Consider the following 25,055-nt stretch of genomic DNA (forward strand, 5'->3'; position numbering starts at 1 on the left):
GTGGAAACAAAAATCACCAAACTCGAACCACCACAGACTGTTTTCCTTCCTGGTGATGAAGGAAAATGCTGGGCTGGCATGTAAAAGGGCATTTATTCCCTTCAAGGACCTGAAGCTCCATAAAGCACCCCTCCGACAGCCAAACCCATCTGTGCTCTGATTGGATAGTTAAATTTGTGATTGACATGACATTGACCAATCACATGAAAGGAAGAAAAATAGGGTCAAAATTCGTACTTGTAACTTGAAACTTGAGTGCAGAGTTTCACACTTATTTTTTGGCCACACACAAATCTTTTTTACGCACACACAAATTCTGTTTACACATACAAATCTTTTTTAGGCACACACAAATTCTTTTTACACATACAAATCCTGATTTACAAGTACAAAATATTTATGACCACAATTTGAACCCATACAGATGCAGTAAAGCTGTAGGAGCCAACAGCTGTGTGGTAGCTAACTAAACCGATTCTCGTGTGTTTTTTGGTGCATTTTTATTATAGTTAGATTCCTCTTCATTTATCTTTAGTAAAAGCCTGCTGCAGTTTTGATGATGGAAAGTCTTGCATGTTATTTCCTGTTAGTTACCAGTAACTAGCAAGCATTTGAATCTATGTTATATGGATGCTTTGCTAATGTTAATTGATGGTAAAAGCCATAAAGCTAAAATCAGGACTTTGGAATGCAGGTCCTTCTTCTAACATACACTATGGGATATACACATAACACAGAGACATTTGAGAGGAATAGATTGAATAAAGCAGTGTAATTGCACACTGCAAAACAATTTCTAAAATTCACTTTTTTACTTTTGGCATTATTCTGTAACAGACAACTCAAATTCCAACTTACTATTATTTCTCTTAGAATTTCTTAATGATTACGACTATTCTTTTAATGAGATATTAATGAGATCCCAGCAATCAGTTACTCGGCAAGCCCATCTAGTCTGTGTGTGTGTGTGTGTGTCAGCTGCCATGTGCTCAGTTGGATCAATTCTCTTCTACAACCACTGACCTGGAAAAAGCTGAAAAAGCTTTGCCTGCTCTGCTATCAATAGACAGTCTAATTAAGACCAGCACTGTCTGCTCAAATAGTAAAGACACTGGCTAGGATTTTATGAAAATTCCCTGTCAGTAAACCTAAACCTGGAGCTTCTGCAGATTAACTGTGACTCTCAGTGTATTTGACTGTGGCCTCAGACTATGGATGCCCTTGCCTGTGATAGCAGGGAGTTCGCCTGGCACTGAAGGAGGCCATCTGTTCAGCCTAGAGTGAAATGTATTGGATCGCTGTGAGGTTGCTTACACAATAGTGAGACAGGATTGGGTTAGAACTCTTTAAAATTGGAGCTATCCATTGGACCATGGATCATCTGCCATTTAAAACAATTAGAGAGAGGACACATCTGTGTAGACTGGACTTAAGCCGATGGATGGGACAGGCAGCAAAGCCTGCTCCCTCTCTCAGAGAGGCACAGCAAATAAGGGCCAGCATTTCTCAAAGTCATGGGCCCCCTTGAGTCCGGCTACCCCCATGTTCAATGGTGATCAAGTCTGGCTGGAGGAGCTGATAGACCCTGCTTCTAACCAGTCCTCTCCCAGTCAGCCATCTAGCCCCAGCGATCCAAGCAGCAGTCCAGGAGGCAGCAGGAGTAGCAGTGACGGCACTGACAGCCTGCACAGCTGGAACTCTGGGGTGACCTGCATCCTGCACAAGTCTATCAAGAAGCAGAGCCAGGAAGCTTTTCAGACTCGACTCAGAGGAGACAGAGAGTCTGAAAAGCTTGGACCAGTTCCTTCTAGCAGGCCTCATGGCAGAGGACATCCACAGGCAGAGCAGGGAGGAGACAGCCACAGCAGAAATCTGCATCAAGGGAGGGGCTCTGTACTTTCACACACCAGCTCTAAAAGCGGCAAACCACAGTGTGTACTGGAGGAAAAGATTGAAGCCAAACTGAAGTTTTCCCAGTTCCTGGATGAGGTGACATCTAATGTGCTTGACCCAAACAGCCTGCAGGCATTTGGAAAACCAGCATCTCCCTCTGGCTTCACCAATACAAATTCTGATCAGCCTCAAGCAGAGATCCACGTGGTGAGCCCCAGGCTACCCTGCTCAATGGCCCAGCAGCAAGGCCCTTTAGCCGAGCAGAAGACTCCAGAAGAGCGGACTTCTCCTGACCTGGTAGAAAAAAAGTATCTGGAGACGGACATCGACACTGTAAGGAAGGGCGATGAGCTGCATGACCTGGAGATAAAAGCAGACACACCAGAACAAATAGATGAGAAATATGTGATTCCACCTCCTCCAGAGTTCAGTCAAGGATTTAAGATGAAGAGTCACTTTCCTGAGTTTCACTATGACTTCCCCAGATACCCCTACAGATCTATCTCTCTGCCCAGGGGCATCAACATGGTGAGTGATGAAAGTCTTCCCAGTCTTTAATCAAGGCCAGGCCTCTGAACATATGTTGTGATTGGAACGGAAATTGTTCCTCTCAGTTTTTGAAGAGACGTCTGAGTAAATCAAGCCTTTGTATGATTTGAGTGAGCCATTCCTGATTTTTCTGCTCTATTATTAAGAGCGTAAAGAGCTCAAGTAAGCACGGGCATGTCACAGAGTTACAATGTCTTTGTCTAGTGCAGTCTGTGGAGTTTTGTTTGAATAATCCAAGAAGCAGTTGCATATAAAATGAATGCTATAAAAATAAATAAAACAATAAATTATTAAAGCAAGAGTTATAGGGAGAAAATTTAAAAAGAAACTTTTTTAGCCCCACTACAGAACTTTGTTATCGCTATCTGAACCAGAAAAACATTCATATACTTGACATTCCTGCCTTTATCCCATTTTACAGTCTGTATGTTATATAGAGGCCTACTTGCATACACATATAAGACAAAACGAAAGATACAAAACATAATAGTCATTCCAGCATTTTGCCCACTTGAGGGCAGTAGAAATGAACTGCAAACACCACACAGACACCTTAAATGTAATTGAGTTTCTGACCTCCAACCTATGCGCTAATTTTAGCTCTGATTTGCTCTCCACCATCTGTTAGTTATTCAGTGTGTTGATTTGACTCATATGCAGTTGTTTTTCAGGCTTTTTATTATTTTGCTGAAAAGAACACTGGGATAAAAGCAAAACATTTAAAGTTATGACCACTGAAACGCCTCTAGGTCTAGAAGAAGTTCGAGCTTTGGGGCGATGAGTCTCTCAGAGTCTTACACAGAGTCATTCAGTTTACTGCTAATTATAAAAATATGGCTTGCAATTGACTTGGGTTCGCCCAAGTCAAGCTCTTTAAAGTTGTCACCTCACTGGTGATTATTGAACCTAGAATATGTAGTCAGAGAGCAGACAAAGCATGTCATCCTGGTGATGACATTATGAGTGTTCCATGCAAGTTCTGCTGTGCTAAAGCTTCCAATTAATAGTAAATCATTTGGAGCAAGAATGAGCTGTGGGTGTACGATTTCTCCTGCTGACCCACATAGACATCCTCAGCTGATTCAATAGACTGGGTATACTGATGTGTCTGTAAGTTTGCACAGGAGCGCTGCTTCATGCTGACCAATAAGCAGACTTTTATGGGACTCCTCATTAGCATTCTACCCATTAGCAACTCCTCCACACAAACAATTTGAACTGAACAATGCTGTCATTTACTGACTCAGCCCACTCGCATTTATTTTTTGACATCCATCATTTACTCAGTTTGAAACATAACCTTGCTAAAATGGCTGTGAAAGCAGCGAACCTTGTTGCACAACTGTTTCCTTCTCGAGTAGCAACCAGTGTTTCCACTGGCTTACACCACTAGAGTGCATTACACGGGAGGACAAGCCTGAGGGCTCAATCAGCAATTACTACAACCAGCGAGGGTATTTTTGCAGTCTCAGCATGACATCCATGTCAGTGGTGGATGATGAGGATGATGAAGCACTTGGCGGAGGTTACCTAGTTGCTAAATGTGCACCGCTTTGCTGACTAGAAAGCGTGCAAGCTTATTGTTTTACATCTCCGGGTTTGGGGTCTGTTTTTTTTAGCATTTCTCACCCCCCAAAAAACAAAACATACTTGACAGATCTTCAAACTCTGTGTCGCTCCCATTTAATAATAAAGGAGAAGATCACATTGCCTTAATTTATTGTCTGATTAAAATTCAGCCTTTGCCGTCACCTTAGCAACTGCTTGAAAAAAGGTGGGTGGTGTGTGGGGGCTGAGAGGCAGGCATGTGAGCCTGTTGGCGTTCATCTCAGTGTGAGTGTCTGTGTGTCGCTGCAAAGTTTCATCTCCTCACACAAGTCCTTGTACTTGTAATGAAACATTCTTTGCACTTGACCTTCTGCTGTGCACACACACACACACACACACACACACACACACACACTGAACACGCATTCCCCCCACCCCCCGCTTTAAGGTGTGTTTTGTTGGTAATCTGACTCAAATAATCTCTTCGCAACGACTGCTTCCTTCATTAATTACAGGAGATAAATATGGATGAACGTCTCCCCTAAGTGCAGATGGTAAAATCTGCTTTCTAGCATTCGTCAAATTATGAAACATGATAACATAACAGCGTGGATACCACCCTCGATCGGGCCTAAATTTGAACGGAGATGGGGGAATATTCTCAAATCGATGCATAATTCATCGCTTTCTGAAAAAAAGAAAAATGGAAAAAAAGCAGCCGATTCATATAAAACCTATTCTCCTTAACAGCCAAGGACTTGAGATGTAAGATTCAACAGATTGAACCACCTGTTCTCCCCACTCTCCACCCCCCCCCCCCACCTCCCCCTTGTTTCCCCTTCTTTCTATGTCTCTCTCCACATCCTCCTCCCTCTCTTTCCCTCTGTGCTCCTTCTCTCTGATTCAGCACCTCGACAGAGATACTGAGTCGCTGCCAGTATCCCTCATGGGGGGGCTTGCCATGTATCTGCAGTCTGGCTGCAATGGAGGTTTTCACTCTCCCTCCCTCCCTTTCTTCCCCCTTTCCTTTGCCTCGCTTTCTCACTCTCTCCCCTCGCACTCCCGGTATGGTACGATTGTTCTCTTCTCACCTCAAGTGAGCACAGATGTACACATCCGGCCGCAGTCTGATGAGCGTTGCATGGGATTTCTCACTAGTAAGGGAAAAAGGGAAGAGGAGCAGATGAGGGAGCACGGATGTGAGTGGGGGGGAGTGTGGGGACATAAACAAACACATAGGGAAACACAGAGTGTGCTTGCTGAATATGTATGTTTCTTTTCTCGTTCTTTCTTTTTCTTTTCTTTTTTTTGTGGAGGGTGTTTGTGCTGCAACGGTGCTCCACTTGGCAGCTTCTGGGCCAGTTTGATGGGTCCGCTCCACTAACATGCTGTCATTTCCTTTAGATGCCTGACGAAGTGATGAACAACATAGACACCATCAGGTAAGCTTCACCCTCTCCCTCTCTCACTCTCCCTCCTTTTCTGCACATATCTTTCAGCACTCCATCATCACGCCCCCACGTTCTCCCTGTCTTCTTCCTTTAAGCTCCTTCCCTCCCACTCTTCCTGTCTCTCTCTCTCTCTGTCTTTCTACTCTTGCACAGTCTCTCCCTCACTCCCTCTTGTCTTTCCTCCTGGCTCAGCTGCTGCCGCTGCTGCTGCTACTGCTGGAGTGGCGTGGTGCTAGTGGCAGCGACAGTTTTAGTGGTGGAGGAGGAGGTGGTGGGGTGGGTGCATGTGTTGGGGGTTTTCTCCGAGCTTTAAGGGAAAGCTGGGTAAACCAATCCAGATAGCATATAGAGAGGGGGTTTTCTCCATCCCCGGCGAGGCTCCGGCAGCAGGATTTTTATCTCTCGGTCTTCAGGATGAAGCTCTGCGCGAGCGGAAGGTACTGCTTCACTGTTTGCATCTTTGATTTGGATTACAAAGCTGCTTTTGGTTGCGTGTGAATATGTGTGTTTATGTGCTCATCTGTACGTGATGTGGCTGCACTTGCCGTGCTCTCTGTTTACTGATGCAGCGCTGTTAGGAATGATGCCTCTTCTCTGATACTTTGTCAAAGATAAAAGGGTGTATTTTGCAGAAGAAGGCTGACACGGTTCCATGCGGGGAACCTCTTGGCTGGAAATCCGCTGCAGTGACTATGGCGTTACTGTAAAAGCTTTTTTCCAAACAGATCAATCAGGAGTTTTTTTTAATTTGAAATAATCTTGAATCTTTTCAGGTTCCCAAAATGTCCATTCACGACTGTTACACATTGGTTTCTGTGTGATTTTTGGACTGTCACCTGTCGGAATGCACCTGTAACACTGATTAATTACTCTGCATGATAACGCTGTTTTTCCACCACGAATACTTAAGCAAGAGCAGCTCTGATCTGTATGTTTTTCAACATGACAGTCAAAAAAACACAAACGTGAGCGCGTGCTGGTGTAGACGGATTTTAATGAGCTCATTACAAAATTGCAGGTGCTCGCCCACTTTTCTGATTTAAGTATTTCAGAGAAATAGAGCAGCAGCGGAAACATGACGAGATGCAGGGGCCACCCCCCCTCCCTCTACCTCCCACTCTCTGTTTTGCACCTCACTGGCCTACAGTAGACATGTTTTAATTAATACCAGTACTAATGAACCATTATTAATCCGGCTCAGATGAAAACAGATCCCAAGCTTTTCCTTTTGTGTTAGATTACCGATGGTGTTATTACGATTTCAGGAAGATTACAGTTTAAAAGCCATTTAACCAGTCGACGAGGGGTAATTAATCTTGACGGGGTGTTTCTTTAATAGGAGGCATCAATTGTCCTCACCTCTGTGTCACAGCTTTAATTGAATTATAGCAGCTGTGCCGAAATAAGAGGGGGGTAGCCCCGTGTCTATTCTGCTCGCTTTTTGCATAGGAAAGCAGGTCACCTGTAGCCTATAAGCAAGCTGTGATGGGGTTAAAGAGAAATCAGGACCCACCTGAGAGTCTGACCCTACCTCTTCATCCCCCCCACCCCACCATATCTGCGAGATGCCTTCGAGTCTAAATGATGAAATGTCCTGAAATCTCTCACACTCCGTTGCTCCTGCTCTCTCGCTCACTCTCTCTTCCTCTTTCGCAATCCCTGTCCCTCTCTTGTCCGGGCTCATGTGTCAGGGCCCTGGAGATGGAGATGTAAATTTTGCATAGCGACACATTGGAGCTCCAACGCAGAGGAGACCTCGGGTGGATTAAACAGATTTAAAGTTTCAAGGAGTTTAAAAAAAATCGTTGTCAGAATACTCTAGCGGATGAATAACAGTGTGAAGGGTTTTATTTTAAATATAAGATTGATACCGCTTTTTAAAAAGCATGATTGACAGCCAAAGATTGAGCAAAATTATTATGCCGCTGTCTCGGTGAGCGGTGATGGAAGTGACGTCCTTGAGAGGCAGTAAAACAAAAGTCTGGGTTAGTTTTTAGATTTTTAGGATGATTGATGACATTTTTTTTCTTCCATCAAACCCACTGCGACTGGATATAATTTCAGAATAATATATGCACATTAAGAACCCTCATTATACAGGAAGAGAAGGCGATTAAAAGGTGCTTCATACTGTTAAGTTTCAGAATGTATCCTGCACTTTATATCTTGGTCTTTTTAAGCCTGTTTTTAAGTAGATCTTTTTAGATATATACAGATTAAAGAAAGAACAACATAAAGTGTCATGAAGAGGCCAGATATGAGCTTAAATGCTCACTGGGATATGAGCTATAAATAGGCACTCACTCATTTGATGTGTTAATGATGGTGGTGGAGAGAGTTATCCAACACGTGACCTGCCAGGTGTTCACTTGGCTTGAACTCTGGTGACTTTGAAGACCACAGATCTTTTTCTTTTAGTCATTAAGTCATTCAGTGACCCTTTGTGCCCTAAAGGGAGGGATCTGTATTCATTATGTTTCTGCACTTTTGTTTTTTGTTTTCTTTTAAAAAAGCTCAGTTAGTCCGCGATAATGTCTCGGCCTCGATCTGAAGGTAAACCGAATCTTCCTACTCCTCTGAAGCTCACTAATTAACATGTCCTGTCTTCTTCATTTAATCTGCACAAAAGCAGCTTGTAGTTTTTATAGCTTGGTTATTCCACAGCTCAAATGAACACGATACATGTCAATTATTGAGTTTCATTCGTGCTGCTTTGTGGACTTTGTTCCTTGCGACAGAGCCACGCTGCCTGTTTCCTAATCCAGACTGGCTGCCAGTGGTATGAGAGTGATATCAGTTTTCTCATCTAATTCTTGGCAAGAACACAAATAAAAGGCTCTCCTGAAGTCTTCCAGTGCCGTTTAATTTGAACTTAAATTTGCCAACTGGAAGGTTTTTCTCTGCTCGTTCGTGTGGTAGTCGCTGTTTGTGCTGTGTTTCAGTTATTATTGTTTCTATTTGATGCTAATAATACATATAGAACACTGGGCAGCTGCTCTATTATAAATGAGTCAAACGGCCATGTTTATGTTATAGCAAAGGCACCTGTCAGCGTCTGGGATGTTGTCGCAGGTTAGTGAACAGTTTTCAAAGTCAACATGGTGGATAAATGGTGCCGAAATGGGGCAAGGTGGACACCAGAGTGACTCCGACAAGGGCAAGATTGTTTGCGTTGAAACATTTCCAGAACAGTGATGGCAGGTTGTGGGAGTCAGAGGATTGACAAAAAGATCTGCTGCTTGTGATCATATTCATACGTGTATTCATAGTTTTCACGCAATATTACATCGCTATAGGAACGCCTACCTAGAGGACAAACAGGGGCTTTCCCCGTTTGTTCTGCCAGCTGTTAACTTGGATGCACTTGGAAGTCCCTCAGTCCAGTTTCTTTGGCCATTTTGTACCAATCCATCCTTTTCCATAGCAACTCTGGTTTCTTTTAAACTGGTTTATTTCATAGAGATGTCGCCCGTTAATGGACATTAGTCTCAAAATACTGCATGAGACAGAAACATTACAGATTTTAGCAAAATGGCTAGTTTATATTTTTAGTCCCAAGGTAGATAACAAAAAACATAGCCTACTATATGCAAGACATCAATGGCATTCAGAGTGAGTCATTTAAACTCACAATTATGAGACAAACCTCAAGCTGTTCAAAAATATTACTACTAATACCCATAAACTGGATCAGCATGAGATGGATACAATCTCTTGTCCATATAGGAGCAACATCTTTTAATCGTTGAATTCAGGTTTTCAGTCTCATGTTTATAAAATCAACCATGTGGTCACGTAGTCTGCCTTTACAGCCATTTGTGAATGAATGGGTTTAATTTGTGAAAGAGCTCACTGAATTCAAGCGTAGTACTGTAGTAGGATGCCACCACCATTGTGGCATATTCCATGATCAACTCTCAGTTGATCTACTGTTAATGCAAAGTTGAACCACAAAGCAGTAGACCACGATCATTATCAAACTCCTTAGGTAGCTCCTTTAGGTTTATTGTATATGTGCACTTTTTTCCATATAGTGTTCCTCCTTCCCCCTCCAAACAGCAACATTATTGACCCATCCAGCTCCAAAATAAACAGAACTGTCTGTACTTTTGTGCAATTCCATCCTGTTGGCAGTCTGAGGAATTCTCCACAATAAACACGTGTAAAATGCTGCCAAAATGAAGCTCTGGCTGGGACCTCACTGTGGTGGGTGCTGTTTATCGATTGCAGATACATAAAACTTGCAGTATATTTACATAACTTTGTTTTTCTCCTTCTGAGAAATGACTATTTGTGGCTTGAAACAGCTGGAAAATTAACAGACTTTTGTTGCAATTCTATGGAGTGTCCCCTAAGTCAGAATGATGAGAACTACGAAGACCTCAGGGCACCTTCAGATTCCCTGAGCTGTTCTGAAAGGGGAGTTTTGGCTGATCATTATAGATAGAGAGATGTTAGAGCAACAGAGAGGACGTGTTTGAAAGCGGCGTGGGAGAGAGGCTGCTCTGAAGAGGCGAGAACTTAGTTTTGACCTGCTGAAGTGGACAGTGTTGCTCTGACAGACTGATGCTCTCCACTGTCCTCTGTGGTCTGACCAGTCAGCCTCTCTCTCCCACACTGTCTGTAGGTCTCTCTATCCTGAAGCTCTGAGAGCTCCCCCAGGGGCCATTAAGCCTATCTTATTATCTTAACCCCATTATTTCTCCTCCCCTTTGCCTTCTTCAGCACCAGCGGTCAGGTTGTGCTGGTCCAGATTTATTCCTCATTGTGATGAAGCCTGCCTAATATGACAGCGGCTATAACTCAATTTTTTTGTAATTTGACTTGAGTTGGACATTTACATAGTAATCAGCATTGTAGGTCAGTTTGTGGTCAATGGAAGTGACACCATTTTAATGAATTTTAAAGTGAGAGTTAGATTTTTTCTGAACAGAAGCCACTGTGAATGCCAATGACGAAGAATGGTAATGCTAAAATATAGCTGGTAAGTGAGCTAAAATAGTGTTTAGCACAGAACTATAATGCTAAACTTGTTAATTTTCAGACCCAGAAATCCGTCTTTTGTATACAGTCTATAAAAATACAGCAGTATTCACTAAATGGTTGCTAACCTTTGCATAACCCCTGCATAAGAGTGGTTTGGATAAAATTCTCAAACATGTGTTTTAGAAGGTTCAAGGTTCAAGGTTCTTTATTTGTCACATGCATAGTTATACAAGTATAACACACAGTGAAATGTAGTCTGACACACTCCTCGACATGTGCAAAAATGGGGGGGGGGGGGGGGGGGTGTAGAGGAAGAACATTATATATATATATATATATACATACATATAGTATATACACTGGGTGAATGTGCTGCAGTAGCAGCTAGCAGGTGAATTCTGTACATTAATATGAATAGACATCTGACTATTTTACAGGATAGACAATATAAACATATTTAAAGTTAAAGGAATTGAAATGTACATTGTGCCTTGGTTTAGTGTCTGGAAGAGAGTCCTGTCTCAGTCAATTATAGATGATGTGAGAGGGCGGGTGTGTGTGTTTAGGGCACGGATGGCTTGGGGATAGAAGCTCCTCTTGAGTCTCTCTGTCCTTGCCCGGAAGATGCGGAACCTTCTACCAGATTGCAGAAGTTGGAACTGTTTGTTGCCAGGATGGGACGGGTCCTTCAGTATCTGCGCTGCTCTAGTCCGGCATCTCCTGGTGTAGGTGTCCTGAAGCGGGGGGAGAGCAATCCTGCAGCAGCGTTCTGCTGTACGGATCACTCTCTGGAGAGCTTTTTGGTCCTTCACACAGAAGTTGCTGGTGTCACATAGATAAGTACAAGGTTTCTGCTCTTACTATAACAAAATCCAACAACACAAGCAGCTCTGAAGCTTAATATCAAGGGTAATTTGAAGGATTTCTAAAAAAAGGTGCATGTAAGATGAATCGCCAGGCTAAAAATGACACCAGTCATCGGGACATTGCACTGGATATTTTGGTTCCTCTGGGTTGTGATTTTGGGCTCTTTGGCTTGTTCTGTCAGATGTTTCTGGCATCACAGAGATACGTGCAAGCTTACCTTTCTTACAACTAGATGTAAGATGTAAAACCCGGCAGTGAGCACAAGTCATCAAGACGCTGAGGCAAAACAAATTATAAATCCCTTTTTTTGTTTTTTACCCTTTCCATAAAAATAGGGCAAGCGTACTTTACACTACATGAATACGAGACACCACTCTGAGACCTGTAGGGGTTTTCCGTCATGCCGGGCATCATATAAAATGAACGCAACATATAAAAAACATGTTTTTGTACTAATCGTAGGAATCATGCAAGATTTTAAGATACGCAGCTCCAGATGAGATGTCAGTTCAGTGGCTGTGGGCTAAATCTCTAGTTAGCATGCCTGTGAAAATAGCAGACGCCATGTAAAATTCCCATCTGTTAAAAGTCTGACACAAACTCATGCCTGCACAAGAGGTTACATTGCTGTTGGACAGATACAATTGTAGAACCCATCTTCTCAAATCAAATAAATGCATTTCTTAAAATGTTGAACTGTTATTCAAAACCTTCTTTTTTAACCAAGCCATAAAGCATTTAAAAGCCAAACTGCAGGGACCTTTGTAATAAAGAGTATCAACCTGTGAGAGTTTAGAAGAAAATTAAACAGATAAATTAAAGCTTTTCAAGCAAATGTCTGCAGCTTGTTTGCCTCGGTCAAGCCGGAGGTCACAGATTACCCTTGTTTTCTTTCCAAGCCGCTACATTAATGGGGCTATGCTGGAAAGTTATTAGTGCTATATTGCGTCTTCCCAATATAGTGCCTCTCTGTGTTTTTTTAAAGATCCTTTCATGCATCCCTGAGTTGAGGCTTTTTAGGCAGCCTCTTGAGAGTTATGGATGGACCAGTAAGTACATCTGTGTATAAGTGCACGAGGTAAATGCTGAGGAAACTCACACACACACATACACGCACAGAAACACAGAGCACTACACTGCAGGCTAGATATGCAGAGGTTGTTCCTTTGTTGCATCTAATCACTACCTGTCCATTCGAGCTCCACTCGTAAACAGCATGCTGCGATGGTGGGTGGCGTGCTGTGCATGCGTGTGTGCGTGTATGTGTGTATACACATGTGTGCACGTGCATCCATGTGTGTTTGTGTCTGTTCTATTTTTAATGAGCTGAACCCGTTTGAAAGCCGCTTGTGTTTTTCCATCCCGTCTGCTTTTGGTTGTGGTTGCAAACGTGGCAAACACTGGCCTTGTTTTTTTGCACCACAACAGCATTTTCACAGCTGTATTTCTTTTTCCTCTTTCCAACCAGCAAAATAAATAAATAAATGGATAAAAATGAAAAGACTGTGGACAGAAATGCTTTTATTTATTTATTTATTTATTTTCTGCTCTCATCCTTTCTGGGAAAATTTAAATTGTGAAAGTAATTCAGAACCACTGAGATGGAACAAAGTAATCAGTGGGAAAACTTTGGTTTCAACTTGTGAAAGAGTTTAAAAGTTGGGGTTATTGTGAGAGGGTGTATTCTGGGTCGAGAAAGACGTGATCTCAGCGTCTTTGCTAGGACAGCTCTCGGAAGGCTTCGCTGGCACTATGAGTATCTTGTCTGAAGGATGAGCTCATTTTTTTTTGTAGAGCAGCATGTTTTTATGTTTTTAATGCGCTCAGTGTGCGGGTTTGTTCTTTTAGGAACGCATAGGTCATTGTTTTTGCCACTCTGAGGCTCCTAGCTTGAATTTTATCTTTGTTTTTTTTATTAAATCAAATCACTTTTTATTGTCACATCACATGTGCAGGTACATTGGTACAGCACATGCGAGTGAAATTCTTGTGTGCGAGCTTCACAAGCAACAGAGTTGTGCAAAATACAGTAACATAAACAGGCAAAATATACGAATGGCTAAATCTGAAACTAATAAATATATGTACAATATATAATAGTATATGCAAAAAAAAATAAAAAAAAATAAAAATAATAATAATAAATAAAAAAAATAAAAAATAAAAAATTCTGGATGTGTATACTAAATGTTTTTCTACGTGTGTGTGTGTGTGTGTGTATACACATATTTTACAAATTAAATAGAGTCAATAAATAAAATATATAAAAATATACAGAGTCTATTTGCAAATTTGAAAGCTATTTCTGTAGTTCCTCAAGGTGAAAGAAGTATTTGCAGAGTCATTTAAATGATCTGTGTCATGTATTGTGTTGTTTTCCAGCAGGATTCTGTAAAAACTGCAAAGCCATTAAATAAAACGTGATCAAGACTTGAAGCATGGGCAAGAATAGAAGCAGTTCAGTTCTGGAGTGGATTTGATCACGCTCTTTAAAATGGCAAAGTAGAAAAATGGCCGTGGCCAAGGATGTGGCTTCTGATTTTTTTTAAAAAAAATTTTTGGCATTCAAATATCAAATTTTTGATTCGGACATGGAAAACAAATTTCTTCCAGGGACTGCCCAAATGCACTCAGTCAAAAGCACAATAAGCCTCCATAAACCCAACATACCTACCTGACCATTTCATTAGGTACACCATTCAACTGCTCATTAACAGCCAATCACATGGCAGCAGCTCAAAGCATTTTTACGTTTGCAGGAATGGGGTGAAGCTGAAGTTCAAACAGAGAATCAGAAAGGGGAAGAAAGAGGGTTTCAATGTGACATGGTTGTTCGTATCAGCTGGACTTAGTATTTCAGAAGCTGCTGATCTACTAGGATCTACTGAGAATGGTCCAAAAATGAGAAACGCAATCACCATTACACCACCAGCAGCCTAAACCGTTGATACAAGTGAGGATGAATCCATGCTTTCATGGTGTTTACAACTAATTCTGACCCTACCATCATACAACAATTCCTAATCTTCTAATGGCCATGTCTACATGAATACATGCATTGAGTGGCCGACAAGATACTTGCATTAACAAGCAGCTGAACAGGTATACATAATGAAGTGACAGGCAAGGGTATTATGTGTTTATATATTCCCTGAACAAAAATGCCGTGAGGAGGCTTGAATAATTAGGGAATCACAAATGAGTGGTATGCTGAAAACAATACTCTGGTAGGGAAAGTGTTAATGTATTAAGTGGTAGAGGCACTCTTGGAAGATACATAAACAGATAACATTCAAACCAGTTCTCTAGCTTTGCATTTCATCATTATACCGGTGCCTGTATCAAACCCTCTTTTTAACGCGGTGCCATTTTCTACGTCTAAATGTCTGCCTGCAGCTTATTCTGTGGTTGATGTTGGACTCTGTTCTCTGTGTTCACTCCTTCAGTTTTGGCAGAACAGAACTGTTTGTATTTGGGATCGGCGAGCCTCCATCACCTCTTCCGCTCATTCTAAAATCCTCTCGGGATGTTGTCGTGATTTCACACTCCCCAGTGCCGGGTGCCATCAGCAGCACGTGAAATCCGTTCAGCGGGTCATTATCCCCTGCTGCCGCTAATGATGTTGGTAGTTGCTGTGAAACTACTTAGGTGTCTGCTCCCGAGTTAATCAATGCAGGACCGAGAAACAGCTAAGACATAAACCCACACAGACTGACAGAATAGCACCCTAATTTGAAAGCTGATTTTTGTCTGTGAGGTGGTTGAGTCATACTGTACATGCCATTGGACTGAGTGACTACTGCAGGTTGTTAATCCGAAGGCACAGGGGCCAGAAAGAGCATCATCTCTGCCTTCTTTCCCTGCTGCTGGATGAGTCAGCCACTCGGGTTCCCCCGCTCTAATGCTGAGGTCTGGGCCTGTGATAAGGGTTTTTCCTGAGAGCCAATCTTGCTGAAAGGTAGATGCAATCAGGAAGCCAGGAAGGAAGAAAGAGATTGACGGAAGAGGCGAGGAAAAGGAGAGGAAGGAGGTAAAGAAATGATGACTTTTCAGCAGAGACTTCACACCCGCTCTATTTGCTTTTCCTTTGTAATTTGGCAAAGCTCGCTTCCTCTTTAATGTCTTTGGCTTTATTGTAAATACTCTGGCTAGCAACCCCCCCCCCCCCTCACAAACACACACACACCCCTCTACTTTTCCATCTCCCTCATTCCACAACTTTAATGCCCTCCTCCTCTTTTACCACCTCCCTCTTCCTCTTCTTTTCAATGCTCTCGAATGTCAGCGTGGCACGAGTGGGTGGCAGGCACCGCCATCCGAACGAGCCCCTTGTAAGGTTTTGCTGCAGTGTGAGGATGGGCACAAGGAAGACGAAGAAGCAAGCAAGCGAGTGAATGAGCGAGGGTGTTGCGTGCGCGGTTGTGCGTTGGCGTTTTGACAGCGGACGCCTGATGGGGCCTGAGACGTGTCGCTAACAGCTGTCCTTTTTCACTTTTATGGCAGACAGCGTTACTTTAATTCAAGCCTGGGAGAAGGAGGTTGAATAGGCAGAGCTTGTGCCGCAGAGTAAACACAGGCACACACACACACGAACGCACAAGCAGGAACACACCTAGACTTATAGATACAAACAAATGTGTACATATGCATACGGACAATCAAGCGTACACCTGCATGGATAAACTCACACATTTCTGCCACTTTAATGCTCTCAAATACATGCTCGCACCTGCCAAATCTTAAACACACACACGCGCGCACACACATATTCGAAGCTGGTATGACTCAGAGGGGAGCAGCTGGAGTGAAGGCTCCAGTGGCGGTAGTGAGCTGTCACCATCTGGAGGAGTACATGTCTCCCTGCCTTCTCAGCCAGTAGCAGAAGTCACCTCCCAACAACTGGGCATTAGTAGATCAACATGTTTCTTTATTTCATAATACGTGCGTGTGTGTACACAATATCAGTGGGTACAACACCCCAAACATGAGCTGTAACTCGCTGCAGTCCCATCCACAGTCGGTCATTGCTTCCTTCCCGGATGGTCAGCCCGCTGCTCGGATCAGAGGAGCTTTGATCAAGCTTTGACAGCCTGTCTCATTCAATAACATGCGCCATTTGTCTGTGTGCTGAAGGCTGCACCTGTGCTGCGGACGCCACCAAGACGCAGAGGACTGGAGGGATGGAGGAAATATTTATACAAAAGACTTTCAGTCTTTCAGGCTTGTCAAACTCCTTCATTCACACTGCCTGGATGTGTCAGCTCCTCTTCTTTGTGTTTGGACATATACGAGATGAAGACACTGAGTCTGCAAGGGATGTTTGTTTTTACTGATAAGTCTGATATCCGCCTGTCACAGGAGACTTTCCCCCACCACTAGTGACATGAAACAAGTCTATGTCCTGCCAGGACCCAGAAGCAGTTTTTTTTAACCTCCAACAGATTTTGTCTAATGGCTCCTGACCACAAGCAAACAATTCAGCATTAAACACAATATTTAAGAACGTAGAAAAGTTTTGTGAACATTTATGTTTTTTTAAAAAGATATAGACAAATGTTTCAAACATTTCATTTTTTGTATGAAGGCAGTTGTGGGGGTTGTTTGCTTATGTTCCAGAGTGCTTTCAAAATTTCATCAAACCACACTCACAGCGTGTCAGTGATTAGGCAGCTTAGTGCTTCTTTGCGTGTTTTTCCATGTCAAACAATTAGCATTTTTTCTTTTAATATACAGCATTTGTGGTCACAAAAGAATACTTCTCATTCAAAATCAGGTTTTCAGTTCCCCAAATGTTCCCTAAACTGAGTGGGGGGAACTTAGATTTTAGAAGAAGATGCAGACAAGCTGTTTGTGGGAGCCTTTAATTTAAGAAATAAAAATATACACAGAATGTACTCACCGGGCGCTTTATTAGGTACATCTTAATATTAATTGGTTGGACGCTCTTAAATCTTTGAGGCACAGATTTAACAAGGTGCTGGAAACATTCCTTCACTGGTACTAAGGGGCCCAAAGTGTGCCAAGAAAACATTGTCTACACCATTACACCATCATGCAAGGCGGGATGGATCCATGCTGTATGCCAAAATCTGATCCTACCATCTGAATGTCACTTTAGTAATTGAGATTCATAGACCAGGGAATGTTTTTCCAAGGTTCTGTTGTCCAGTTTTAATGAGCATGTATGAATTGTAGCTTCAGTTTCCTGTTCTTAGTTGACAGGAGTGGCACCCAGTATGGTCTTCTGCTACTGTAGCACATCTGTGCAAAGGTTTGATCAGTAGCTTGTTTAGAGATGCTCTTCTGCATACCTTTGTTTCATGAGTGATTACTGCTTTTGTATCACAGTCAACAGATGTTGTCAAATGCTTTCTCTTTAAACCCTAGAGATGGGTTTGTGGGAAAATCCCAGCAGATCAGCAGTTTCTGAAGTACTTTAACCCAGTATACTGACAAAGTGTGTAATAGACCCACTGGTCCATCCCGTGAATGTCATGCTTTGCTTCTCCTACGCATGAAATGGACAGGCATGCTTAAGTTGCAGTACCTTTCAGTGCCAGCAGAGGGCGATAATGTATTTAAAAGCAACATAAAAACAGTCATGGACGAACTTTTAATGAAACACATATACACGTAAACACATATCAGCCACGTAGCTTAATATTACGTGGAATAGAAGGAGCCTGGATTGTACTTCATTCCTACTTTGGTCAGTTTAACTTGTTGGCTTTAAATAAACTATCGCCCTCTACTGGTACTACAATTTAATTCCATTTCACACCTAGGAGAGGCAAAGCGTGGCATCCATAGGATGGTCCTGCAGGTCTATTACATGCTTTGCTGTGATATTGGGTTGATGACTCAGAAAACCCTGCCACGACAACAACTATCTCATGTTCAGGCCCTTAAATTACCTTTCGTCCTCATTCTGATGCTCAATTTGAACATCAGCAGGTCATCTTGACTGTATCTACATGCGTAACTACAATAATCTGCTGCCATGTGATTGATTGGATATTTGAGTTAATGAGTGTTCAAACCGTGAGCGTATATATTCCCTCTCCTTTAATGGATTCCCCTCATATGGTAGCTGAACTTTGCTAGAAAGCTGAAAGGAATCCCTTGCTCTTTATGTCTGAAGGACTGAGTCCAAAGCTTGACATTTACAGCTGATGTCTCAGACAGTTTTACTTCTCATTTTCGCTTCCGCTGTTTCTTTGCAGGAAACGTTGTGCACCGTCAGTGGAAGAAGTAAGACAAAAATGGTCTTTACTTTGAATTTAGTGCCTTGAATTGAAGGAAACGGGACAAAACTCGTGGGATATTTGCCATTAAACTTTCCACATTATGCTTAATGGGATTTCCATGTCATTTAGTCTTCTACACAGGGGTTTGCACAGTTAAAAAGACAAAGTCAACACCAAATAGAGTAATTCTCACCCACAAAGAAAAGCTATTGAAGTCCTTCTTATGCCTCATTTGTAGTCCAGACTTTTCCAGACTTTCTGTTACTCATCTACATAACAGTGGTATAAGAGTGGCTAGTTTTGGCACATATTCTCCAAAATATCTCAGCCATGAGCAAAGCACACCAAATGTTCTGGTGTCGGGTACTAAGAGTAAGCGCATGAATCTTCACGGCATCTGAAGACCCAGTGAATTATTTTCAGTTTGATGCAATATCCGGAGGGGTAAGTTGCAAACGTTGCTATGTGTGCTCTGTGCTCAAAAGGGATTTTATGTAGAATGAGAGTTGGATCATAGCAAATTCGGGTTTTCAGGGGGAGAGGCCTTAAATAGACTGGAGCTAAAGAGCATTTCAGACAGAAGGTGAGAAGAGGTGCAGCATGTGAGAAAAATTATGAGAAAAGCATTTATTTTATTTGTTATTTTTAGTAGCAGATCCCCTACATACAACTACAGGCCCTTTAAAAAATAATATGGGTTCTTTCATATGAATATGACCAACAGAATCTGTCCATGGATCTTAACATCAGTTTTGTCCTGCTTGACTTGTCCTTACTAAAAGTTGCCATCCTGTCTGTTTGCTTTGTTTGGCAGGGTCAACACAGATAGATCACTCACTAATTCCAGACTTAGCTGGTCTCCTTTGGAAAACTAACATAAATGCTGTCTCCCTGTGGTCAAGCCCTTTAAACACATGAGAGGGAAGGAACACAGACAAACCATGAAAAAGATATACATTGGCAAAACCGCCTTAAAAGTCCCCCGAAATGGCGGCAAACATCCGAAAAAGAGGTAAGAGTGAACGTCTCAGACGCCATCTTTCCATCCATCCTCGTTTTTTATCTGTTTGTCCGTTCATCCGCCCACGAGGTGTCTCCTCTCGCCATCCAGAGGTGCTAAAGCAGCCTCATCCCGCCTCTCCAAGCCCAGAAGTCACGCTGCCTCGTCATCTCATCTCGCTGGAATGAAAACACTCATTATGTCTGACTCAGCTCCTGTTCACCGGGGAGGTCACTAATGGGGGATTTAACATCCCTGGAGCTACTTCACGTTAACTCATCCTCTACCAAACAACAAACACCTGTTTTCCCCTGATGATTCCAACCAATCACAGAGAGGCATGAGGCGAGGAGGTGGGGGCTGTTTGGATAATGCGGCACTCAAATGTCACTCAGTCATTTGAGACATTCATTGAATCACTCTGTGGGCAGGTTTTCTCTACTCACTGACACAGTTCCATAAAACATAAACACTATCCCACTTTCAGTCTGAAGTTAGACTGAAGCTAGAAGTTATTTAGTATTTAGCATTTTTGTATTTACAGTCGAGTAAATGGAGACTAGAGCTGTGCTTGAGGCAGGATACTCAATCTGAGTGCATAAAAAAAGGCTTAAAAAGAGAACGTAAACTACTTTTACAGAAGCACAACTTACCTAACATGAGAAAAAATAAGTTCTAAATTTGATAAGATATTATGTTGCTTTGCTAAAAAAAAAAAAAGTGGAAATGAAAAATTCAGATGCTCAGTTTTTCATAAAATAAAACTTAATTGGTTTAAAAATAGAAGCAATCCATATCTAATACAGAGGAATCAACCTGAGAGAATATGAGCACTGCATTATGTATCTTTTTGTTATTCTTTAAGAAAAACAAAACATTGTGAGTTTGTGCAAGGATCTAGCTGCATTTATGTGTGGCAGAGAAGACAAGAAAAGGTAGACGTGAGGTGATATTTATAGAGCCACAAAGTCTACATGCGGAGAAGATGGGGTGGGTGGATGGGTTGACAAAACACTGGACTTTAGGACAGTAAACTGTATTCAGCTTTTATTATTGTAACATTGGACAGTGGTGGAATTCAGTTTTAATCCACCAATGCTTCACTGACACAGGCCTTGAGCTCCTGGCAACCTCTGGTTACTAGGGCAAAATTAATATTCTCCAGCCAGTTGCTGAGTGCGTGTTGACCAGATGAAAGCTGCACCAAAGAGAGCGCTGCTCCACAAACCTTGCTGTGATTGCTGTGTTGACCACATGTAACATGCTGACTTGTCTGCAAACACCCTCCGAATACTCGGCAAGTGGTAGTGAAGCTAAAAACATGATACACAAACCAGAAAAAGACACCATTCCCCATCAAAATAAAACCACCGCCTTACTGCTCCAACCAACACATTTCAAAAAGTGCAACTTTGAGCAGCTTTTGTAAGCAAATGCAAGGAGGTTTTTGGTACAGCTGGCTAAGAATTACACATTTTTCTCTAGCGACCTGTAGTTGCCAGGGGTTACCAACTGGTCTATAGTACAGGATGGGCCATTTATATGGATACACCGTAATAAAATGGGAATGGTTGGTGATATTAAAGTCCTGTTTGTGGCACATTAGTAAATGTGAGGGGGCAAACTCCTCAAGATGGGTGGTGACCATGGTGGCCATTTAGAAGTCGGCCGTCTTGGATACAACTTTTGTTTTTTCAATAGGAAGAGGGCCATGTGACACATCAAACTTATTGGTAATGTCACAACAAAAACAATGGTGTGCTTGGTTTCAGCGTAATTTTATTCTTTCATGAGTTACTTACAAGTTTCTGACCAGTTATAAAATGTGTTCAATGTGCTGCCCATTGTGTTGGATTGTCAGTGCAACCCTCTTCTCCCACTCTTCCCACACTGATAGCAACACCGCATGAGAAATGCCAGCACAGGCGTCCAGTATCCGTAGTTTCAGGTGCTGCACATCTCGTATCTTCACAGCATAGACAATTGCCTTCAGATGACCCCAAAGATAAAAGTCTAAGGGGGTCAGATCGGGAGACCTTGGGGGCCATTCAACTAGCCCACGATGACCAATCCACTTTCCAGGAAACTGTTCATCTAGGAATGCTCGGACCTGGCACCCATAATGTGGTGGTGCACCATCTTGCTGGAAAAACTCAGGGAACGTGCCAGCTTCAGTGCATAAAGAGGGAAACACATCATCATGTAGCAATTTCAAATATCCAGTGGCCTTGAGGTTTCCATTGATGAAGAATGGACCCACTATCATTGTACCCCATATACCACACCAAACCATCACTTTTGTTGGTCCAACAGTCTTGGAGGGATCCATCCAATGTGGGTTAGTGTCAGACCATTCTTCATTAGTGACAGTTTTCTTGCGTCCACACTTTGGCAAATCCAACACTGAACCAGTTTCACGAAACTTAGCAAGCAGTTTGCTAACTGTAGCCTGGGAGATGGGTGGTCTTGTAGGGTGTCTTGCATTGAAATCTGCTGCAATGACCCGGTTACTGCGTTGACCAGATATCAACACAATTTCGATCCGCTCCTCACGTGTTAACCTCTTCGACATGTCAATGGCTGTGAACAAAGAGAAACTTGTAAATAACTCGTGAAAGAATAAAGTTACGTTGAAACCAAGCACACCATTGTTTTTCTTGTGACATTACCAATAAATTTGATGTGTCACATGGCCCTCTTCCTATTGAAAAAACAAAAGTTGTATCCAAGATGGCCGACTTCTAAATGGCCACCATGGTCACCACCCATCTTGAGGAGTTTGCCCCCTCACATATACTAATGTGCCACAAACAGGACTTTAATATCACCAACCATTCCCATTTTATTACGGTGTATCCATATAAATGGCCCACCCTGTACTGTGTGTCTGGGTTCTTATTTAGCATCCTTATCCTTATTCCCCTAAACTGAACAGCTGTTGTAACACTTCTATCTAGGTCAGAGGATAGGAACACAATATGGTCATTCAACCCTTTGAAATGAGATAGCTTCTAAAAAAAATGACACTAATGCACAAATAATGGTCTTTAACCATAAAAAACACTTTTCAGTACACAAATAGTGGTCCATAATAACAGGTGTAATAATAGTGGTCTATAGTGGCCTATAATAGTGCTCATGAGTCACCTTTTTTAGTTCAGCTCAATTTTGTTTTCTAAGCTTAGTGTGGATATACCAAACATAGCTACTTGAACCAAAGTCGTCCTCTGTGTCCATGTCTCCTGCACATATCTGGTGCATCTGTGTTGTAATTTGCCTTTAATGGGGAAATTAAAAGAGACATTTGGACAAAACTACTGAGAAATAATCGAGCAGAAATATTCATTTATACCCAATGAGGTTCTGTATGAAGTCTGGTTTGATCCGTTCTACTTTTCATCTTATCGATTGCAGAAAGATTATCATGCATGCTAATTAGATTAAACTGGGTGATACCTCATTTTAGTGTCCTGAAAAAACAAAATCCCTCAAAGGAACCTGTCCCTGTTCTTTTTTTTCGATGTCCCTCAGCCCTCGACTCCCTGAATCTATGATTTCGTTAAACAGTGAGAAAAAGAGACAAAGAGAGGAAGTGACAAGAACGTCGTGACCACATCTCCATCCAATCTGCTATCTGTTATCCGTCTCAGATAGAGTCATTACCCTCCTTCCTCCATCTGTCCGTCAATATGAGGTCCATTAAGCCCCACCGTGCACACTCAGATCCATCAAGGCAACAGACATTTCCTCCTTTCCCACTCACACTTGCCCTTTTATTAGATTGAAGCTCAGGTAATGCACATACTCTAAAAATACTCATCATTGTGCTGTCTTCCCATATTACATGTGGGGAATATCGTCGTTTTGTAAATCTGAGCCTTCGGGGTCTATTCGCATGACATATTAGATTTCATTGTCTCATGTTTCATCACTGATTAAAGCCTCTTTTTTTCTCCATTGGGCCTGTATTACTTTCTGATGAGGTTTCTGTGATGTGCTGCAAAGCTTTGATACTGAAAAAGATTGACTAATGCTCTAAAGTCTTAAAAGCTCTGTATCCTTACTTACCCCAGCCTGGATTCTTAATTAGAGATCTGTGTTTTGATCCCATGTTTTGCTCGCACCATGCACTTTTGCAAACAAGTTTTCTACTTTTATCACCCTCTCATGATGCTCCCATCATAACTGCACAGCCATTCAGGGGTGCATTAAAAAGATCTGTAGACTACTTAGATAAGCATGCACTCAAGTTAGGAGCCTGTTTCCTCCATCATGTGCTCTGAACCCGTGTGTGTGTGTGTGTGTGTGTGTGTGTGTGTGTGTGTGTGTGTGTAGCTCATTGCTGGAGCAGAAGGAGGACTTACGGAAAAGACTTAACTACACAACACACAAGCTGGAGCTACTGCAGAGCGAATTTGACTCCACACGGCAGTACCTGGAGACGGAGCTGCGCAGAGCACAGGAGGAGTTGGACAAGTTTACTGATAAGCTGCGCAGGTAGGCCCCTCAGTACAAACTTTACAACACCCAGGGGGCGAAGATGGTGGCAGTGTGGCACAGAAGATTTCACAAATTGTTTGTGGACTCTGTTTGCAGTCAACATTTCTCAGTTTCAGAAAATTAAGATTCTCTTTTTTTCTCCACTCGTGAGAGCAAACATGAGCAGAGAGAGTAAAAGACAATAACAACACAGTTCTGTCACAGGAATGTAAACAGCAACAGCAAATGTTTTATATCCCATCTTTTTCACAAATGTTCTGTGGTGGATAGTGCTTGCACTGGACTTTCCACATTCAGCACTTACCCATGGGTATCTGCAGTTCTGGTCCACTGAACACAAGCTTAAAACTGAGGAAAGATAAAATATACTGAGGGAGCTGTAGGAGAAGCCCATTACAGCCCAAACAACACAAGAAGTACGTAGCAGTTGTTTTAGTGGACTTTTTATGAAGTCTGAGATAAAACTTTTAATTTTATTTATTGAGCAGGCCTGTTGACATTAAACTGGCCTGACTAAAACAGGGTTAGCACAGGTTTCTGTTCTGCAGAACAATAATAGGAATGATAATAATAATATACAAATGTATTCTTCAATCAAATACTGTTTATAAGTCTGTATAAATCAAGGATGTCAAACTCATTTTACATCGGTGGCCCACTTTGATCTTAAGCTGGCCTCCCTTTTTTGTCAGTGTAGGAAAGTTGAACTGTAATCTGTTTAATCCCTGTAAAATCTCAATACAAGAAAAAGAAGCATAATTTCTATAACACATCTTAGTTTTACTACATGATAATAAATGCTGCTCTATTTATTTAAAGAAATCTATCAGCATGACTCTTTGGGTTTAAACTGTGAAAGATAAATATTACATTTCAGAAGAAGCTCTGGATGCTCATGGTCTAGACTGTCCTGTAGTAATAAAGAGGAAAGTTGTTATTAATTCCCAGAAAATTCCCTGTTTTTTAATTTATTCTTTTTATTGTGGAAACATTGTAAAAAACTGAAATTGAAAC

The 25,055-nt window shown here is 42.0% G+C and overlaps 1 protein-coding gene across 2 annotated transcripts in view; it reads left to right on the forward strand.

The window, feature by feature from the left end:
• Nucleotides 1–1,429: 1,429 nt before the first annotated feature.
• Nucleotides 1,430–25,055, forward strand: part of LOC309689690 (brain-enriched guanylate kinase-associated protein) — a gene marked incomplete at its 3' end in the record, with an annotated part of 38,521 nt that continues 14,895 nt past the window's right edge. For both annotated transcript variants that reach the window (XM_082506280.1, XM_082506281.1), the window contains exons 1-3: nucleotides 1,430–2,421; nucleotides 5,395–5,432; nucleotides 23,877–24,038. In XM_082506280.1, the coding sequence (XP_082362406.1) occupies nucleotides 1,438–2,421; nucleotides 5,395–5,432; nucleotides 23,877–24,038 (1,184 nt within the window). In that variant the 5' untranslated portion in view covers nucleotides 1,430–1,437. The remainder of the gene's footprint in view (nucleotides 2,422–5,394; nucleotides 5,433–23,876; nucleotides 24,039–25,055) is intronic.

This window comes from Aulonocara stuartgranti, assembly GCF_965226115.1.
Source record: "Aulonocara stuartgranti genome assembly, chromosome: 15".
NCBI lineage: Eukaryota > Metazoa > Chordata > Actinopteri > Cichliformes > Cichlidae > Aulonocara > Aulonocara stuartgranti.